General features: G+C 50.8%; 1 protein-coding gene across 1 annotated transcript in view; it reads right to left on the minus strand.

Annotated features, from left to right (window-relative positions):
* The window catches only part of Lama4 (laminin subunit alpha 4), a 146,252-nt gene extending 144,888 nt beyond the window's left edge, over positions 1-1,364 (minus strand). The window contains exon 1 of the mRNA XM_055616170.1: positions 772-1,364. Coding sequence (XP_055472145.1) covers positions 772-969 — 198 coding nt within the window. The 5' untranslated portion in view covers positions 970-1,364. The remainder of the gene's footprint in view (positions 1-771) is intronic.
* Between the last annotated feature and the right edge of the window lie 1,536 nt (positions 1,365-2,900).

Here is a 2,900-nt window from a genome sequence, read left to right on the forward strand (position 1 = left end):
GTAGGGGAGGGGAATGTGTGTCTTGTTAGGCCAATTGCTCTTTCCTTTCCCATGAACTTAGGTGACTTTATTTTCCTCCGACTTAGCATCTCCCACGGCCTGGACATGCTACTGTCTCTCCAGGGTCAGGGGCTCTTAAATCACTTACTATGGACATATCCTGTTTCTCCAAATGTCTTTGGATAGGCATTTGAGCAATAGTATATCCTGATCGGCTTTACTCTGGGAACGGAACGGAGTTTGGTTTAATCTTGCCCCTGGATTACAACGGTTCATTTCTGCTTAAGGTACCTGCCCCGAGATTTTCTAACAGCCTTGTTCACCGATGAACCCACCCCCCAGCCCTGAAGAACACAAGTTAGGTCTTTTAGTAACATTGTTCCCATTGTTCAAACAGCAGAGGGGACCAGGGAGACAGCGAGGGGCACGCACATTAGGTGCCAAGGCTTGACAAAGTGAGTATGGGAACAAACCAAAGAAAGGACCAGCAGCAGCACACTGCTGTGTCTCACGTGAGCCTAACAGATCCCAGCAGGAAAGGAAGTGTGCTCTCCTTTCATCAGCTGGAACAGAGACATGATCCAAAGCCTCAACTTCCAGCCCACACCCAAATCCAACTCACGACACAAAACCCTTAATTTCAACCGAGGGGACATAATACAGGTGAAAGACTACGTTGTCAAAAAGGGACAGGAAGAAAGAGAGTTGTGGCCCCAGCCTGCTGGCACAGGTGCGGAGCAAGGTGGTAAGGGCAGGGCAGGGGACACGTACCTCAACCGCGGGCAACAGGCGTCCCAGTGTCACACGCGGGTTGCTGGTCTCTGACGGGTCTTGCCTGCCGACCACTGAGCTCCCCTCGATGTCAAAAGGAAACGCGCTGCTGCCGTCCCCTGACGCGGCGCTGGAGCAGCCAGCACCCCAGAGGAGCCACAGGGGCAACACTGAGCACCAGGCTACGTTCCAAGCCATCTCTCCGCTGATATTCGACAGCCCACCCCCCCTCCTGGAGCGAAGGGTCTGGGAGTCTTGGTGGGCACCAAGAGGTGCAGCGATGCCTGAACTTTTATCTCCTCTGGGCCTGTAGGATTTTGATCCAGGAATCCAATTTGCAACTTTGTTGTTGTTGTTGGGTTAAAAGAGAGAGTGAGAATCAGCGTGGTCTCTCTCTAGCTGGTCTTTCTCTCCCACCCACCGTCTCTCACTTTGTCTCTCGTCTCCTGTCGCTCCCGAGGCTCGGGCTCTGAGACCTACAGATGGATGGAGCTTTGCGCCCCGCGAGCATCAAAAGGCAGCCGAGCGGGACTGGCATGAGCCGGGCGGGCGAGCGCGCCTGGCCACCTCCTCTCCCTGGCGGCTGGGACCGAGGACGGCTCGGCTCTGGCTTCCTTCCCACACTCATTCTCACCACTCCCTTTCCACCTTCCCCTTCCAGGCCCTCCCACTCCAAGTTGGTTTTCAGACCCCGAGGTCAGGCCTTTCCTTGTCGCCTGCTTCCCCTCCCCCTCGCAGTCTGGAGCCTCTCCAAGGACTCCAGATGAATATTCAGCGTTCCTGATTGCTTCCCCACATCCCTTATTTACGTAACCAAGGCGCCGGATGTCTGATCTATATTTATATAGATTTGTATGTGGCCCCCACTAGTGTACAGGAAAGTGGGTGGAGAAGGGATTCCAGGGGCGGGAGGGAGCCTGAGGTAGGCGACCTTAGGAACCAGAGGCAGGGTGTCCGTTTTCTGGATGAGTTCTCTCCTTTTCTAGAGATAGCCTGAGGCTCTCTTCTCTCTAGGTTCACTGGCCGCTCCTCTTCCACTGCGCAGTCCTCACCCAGAGGGCAGGAGAGAGTATCTTTTACTACAGTGCTAGAAAATGACTTCATTATTGAAATGCATGAACTTTTATTTACAAAGAACATCTTGTTATTCCCTAAAGAGGTGCTTTGTGAGGGGCTCGGAACAAGGCTTGCAGTGTATGAGCCTGTCAAATATGCAGCCCACAGTCCATAGCCTGACCTCTTCCTCTTGGCCTGTAGTCTCATGCCTAGTACATCTGTCTGAATCATGATAAAAGTTGGGCTGCAGTTATGCCAGGCTAAGCAGGGACTGACTAGTACCCGTGGCAGCTGACAGGTGTCTTTATTTCTATGGCTTCAGGCTTTTTGCATTTCTGGAAGGCCCCGAAGTGGCTTAAAAATGACCAGACAAGAAATATAACCATAGACTGATTGACACCCAGGCCAATTTTCAGGTGTTGGGAATCACAATTATGCTATTAGGCAGCTCTGTTAACATCATGAGCCTCATTTCATAGAATGGGTTGTTGTATCTAAAGATACAGTGTTTGCTACTTACCGTGTGTGTATATTATTTGTAAACACCACAGCATTCCTGCAGAGTAGGGCTATTAGGTCCTTGTTGTGGAAGAAACATGGGAGATTTTCCCCAAGGCCACCCAGCTGGTAGAAAGCTGAACTGAAATCTGCACGAGAGCCTTCTTGGCCTAAAGCCCTGCTCCAGGTCCTTAACACTGACTGTAACCCTGAAATTGATAAGATAAAGCCTGAGCTGGGACACTAAGGAAGTGGGTGGGCTTTTTTTTTTTTGAGTGCTTTCTATGTACCAACAGTTTGCACGAGTTACCTTATTTACTTTCACACAGATGGTTGAGTGGATGTTGCCCTATGCATTTGACAACCGTGGAATCCAGCACTGTAGAGATGAAGGCAAGACATGGAAAGTTAACTTCTGCGCTCCCCACATCTTTCACACTGTTTTCAGGATGCAGATACAGAACTCCATGATCTGACCTAAAATGACTTTGGGAACAGAAAGGTTCTTCAGGGATCAGAAGTGAGGAAGAAGAAAGGGACAAGCTGACCTCTGGACATTTGAGAAGGGGAGGGTT

The sequence above is a fragment of the Psammomys obesus genome, unplaced genomic scaffold (assembly GCF_907164565.1).
Source record: "Psammomys obesus unplaced genomic scaffold, mPsaObe1.curated_primary_1811, whole genome shotgun sequence".
NCBI classification, from domain to species: domain Eukaryota; kingdom Metazoa; phylum Chordata; class Mammalia; order Rodentia; family Muridae; genus Psammomys; species Psammomys obesus.